Source organism: Sapajus apella, unplaced genomic scaffold (genome assembly GCF_009761245.1).
Source record: "Sapajus apella isolate SASKATOON/1434 unplaced genomic scaffold, GSC_monkey_1.0 scaffold7783, whole genome shotgun sequence".
Classification (NCBI taxonomy): Eukaryota; Metazoa; Chordata; class Mammalia; order Primates; family Cebidae; genus Sapajus; species Sapajus apella.
In genome coordinates this window covers 1-3,129 of record NW_022444706.1, presented here as the reverse complement: position 1 = coordinate 3,129, position 3,129 = coordinate 1, and the positions used below count along the sequence as shown (strand labels likewise).

At 60.5% G+C, this 3,129-nt stretch overlaps 1 protein-coding gene across 1 annotated transcript; it reads left to right on the top strand.

The window, feature by feature from the left end:
* Positions 1-1,660: 1,660 nt before the first annotated feature.
* On the top strand, positions 1,661-3,123 carry LOC116548185 (DBF4-type zinc finger-containing protein 2 homolog; the record flags this gene model as incomplete). The annotated part of the gene is made up of 2 exons (XM_032273773.1): positions 1,661-2,361; positions 2,632-3,123. Coding segments are annotated over 2 exons (708 nt in total), but the record flags the coding sequence as incomplete, so codon positions are not given.
* Positions 3,124-3,129: the final 6 nt, after the last annotated feature.

Here is a 3,129-nt window from a genome sequence, read left to right as displayed (position 1 = left end):
GGTTGATGTACCATAATTTATTTGCCTGCAGTAATTTTTGAATTACAGGTTGTTTGCAATTTTTCACCGAAAAATTTTAAACTAAATGAATGGTAGAGCCATGTCATTACTCAAATTCAGAGAGCTCTTCAGGGAAGAGGCCACCACAGTTGAGAGGAGGCCAGCTAGGGAGCTGGGTGGGTGTGAGTGTTATGGAGATTGCAGGAAAAATGAGCCCAGGAGCTCTGTGCCCGTGGGGGTGGCTGTGTGAAGGTGAGAAGCTGCTCTGCATGGACTAGGGACTGCTCCTTCCGATGTTTTGAATTTAAAGAGGTGAGATCTCAATCTGAAGGACTGGAGATGGGTGCTATCGTTCCTGACCTCGGCCCTCTTGTTCTGCACAAACTAGAAATTATGTTGTGGGTCCTTTTTTTTTTTTTTTTTGAGACACAGTCTATCACTGTCCCCCAAGGTGGAGTGCAGTGGCACGATCTCAGTTCACTGCAACCTCTGCGCCTCCCGGGTTCTCATGCGATTCTCCTGTGTCAGCCTTCTGAGTAGCTGGGATTACAGGCGGGCGCCACCAGCCTGGCTAATTTCTGTATTTTTAGTAGAGACGGGGTTTCACCATGTTGGCTAGGCTAGTCTCGAACTCCTGGCCTCAGGTGGTCCGCCTGCCTCAGCCTCCCAAAGTGCTGGGATTACAGGCGTGAATCCACGGCACCTGGCTGGGTCCTTGTCTTGAAATGTGTCTCTGAGCCAGGAGCCGAAAAGAGGCCGGGAGGGCAGACTTCCCCCACTGCCCCTACCTTACTCTCTCAATCTGAGCTCCGGGTTTGGGCAGTTGAGGATTACCCTGAGGCCAAAGACGAATGCCATTGGGTACGGGAGAAGGAACTCGGTGGTGGAGGGGGATTTGCGCGCACATTTACGGAGTCAGGGGCATTCCCAATCTAAGGAGGATTCTCAGAGGCGGTCACAAAAAGGAATGGGGTGGAAGAGCTGAGACTTGAGTGAAGGAAGGGTGGTGGGGGTAGGGCGGGGGTGGGGGTTGGGTGGATCAGGTTGATATTTGTATAGCGATCCTGAAAGGCTGGAGACGGCGACGAGGAGAGGAGGAAGCGGAGGGCGAGGAGGAGCGGAGGAGCACACAGATGAAGAGGGTGATAAAGGCTTTTACAAGCGGGGAGGCGTGGGCTGGTGACAGGCGGAGGGCGGGGAGCGAGTGCCTGTGCAGGGATCTATATGAGAAGCGCAAGGGGCCGCGGGCAGGCGAGGGCAGGGCTGGGGCGTGGGCCGCGGAGCGCGGGGCGGTAAAGTGGGCATGGGAGATGGAAGAATAACGAGGTGGCGCGCCCCTGGCTTCTTAGTTTGCTCCCATTGAGACTCTTAAGATTTTCTTCTCTCGTGGATGGAAGCTGGGTTGGGGCGTAGGGTGGCCGCGGAAGGCCGGGGCCCCGGGGCGCGCCGGGTGCTAGGTGTGCGCCGTGCGTCGCGGGGGGGTGGGGGCGGGCTCCGCCCCTGGCAGGGGGCCTGAACGCGTGCGAGGAGCCGCAGCCGCCGCTCGGGGTCGCCTGGAGCCTCAGATTCCCGAGCGCTCGGCTCACATGGCAGCCGCTTCGGCGCCCGGCCCCGCGGCCAGCTAGGGGCGGCCCCGCGCTCCCGCCGGGCCCCTCGGCAGCGACCGTCGGATCCGGCCTCGCTCTGCGCCCCGGGGCGCGCCGCCTCCCCGCTGGAGGTGAGGACTGCGGGGACAGGGCGCTCGGGGCTACGGGCGCAGCGGGGATTCCAGGCCCCGCGCCGCCGCCGAGCACAGTGCGGCGGACATAGGAAGGGGACGTGGGAGCGAGTGGTGGGGGGGCTGTTGGAGCTGTGGGGCGGAGACTGCCCGCTGCTGGGAACCGTCCCTCCCTCCGGCCCCCGCGTCCCCTCCGTGCTCGAGGCCGCCTCTCTGCGCTGTCCCCATCCCGCGGACCCCTCCGTCCTGACTGCGACCCCAGCCCCAGCTGTTCCCGCGCCTGGCCTCACTCCGCGCTGCCCATCTTTCGCCTCCTTCTTGCAGACCCCGCTCCCGGGTTCCTGTCTTTGCTCTCCTCGCCTGCTCAACCCTTCCCCGCCCCCGCCCTCCCGCTGTCCCCACCCCTTCTTCTGTCCCGGCGCCCCTCTCCCTCGTCGGCTCCTGTCACTTGGAACCCGTATCCGTGCCGCTATCTCCGCATCCGGCCGCCTCCCAACCGGTGCCGTCCCACAGGTGTCCACGCGTCCGGCCGTCCATCCGTCTGTCCCTCCTGGGGCCGGCGCTGACCATGCCCAGCGGCTGCCGCTGCCTGCATCTCGTGTGCCTGTTGTGCATTCTGGGGGCTCCGGGTCAGCCTGTCCGAGGTGAGCGCGCCCGCGGGCTCTAGTCGCGGCCCTATCCAGCGGTCCTCGCTTGCACGTTGACCTCTGCCGGCCGGAGACTGCACTGCAGCCGCTCCGACCCGCGGAGCAAGCAAAACAGAGGTTGCCTCTTTGGAATGGGATGGGTTTCTGTGTTGTCCTGCCCTTGGGCTGAGTCCACTGTTACCGGAACCCCAATCCTCTTCTGAGTCCCCCATCCCAGGTAGCTGTGTCCTGACTAAGACTCACCGCTCCCACATCAATCTCTTGCAGCCGATGACTGCAGCTCCCACTGTGACCTGGCCCACGGCTGCTGTGCACCTGACGGCTCCTGCAGGTACCTGTCCTGAGCACGTGCCCCCAAACCCTTTGGTCCCCATTTCCCAGCCCTTCACATGCACAACAGAGTGTCTAGGGGCTTCAGACTCTACTCTTCATGCCTCATCACTCCTATGGCTGACTGGCCAGCCCCCCTTTCCCCTTTACCCCACCTCTGTTGCTTCTTCTAGTTTTTATCTCCCCACTTTTTTCATCTCCCAAGTCTGATTCAGGGATTCTATCTGAACCATTGCTCCTCAAGATACAGGGAAAGAGACCTAAAGCTTGAGAGAGTTTGGGGATTGGGTGCCATGAGGAAATGGGGAGATAAAGGAAAGGGAGAAAGAGAAATGGTTTAGTCTGGAAAAGAAACGCTGCAGGGATGGTTGCTGGAGAGAAACATTTATAATGAAAGAGGATCTTTCTTGAGTTTGAGTAGTTGGTTCACTTAGG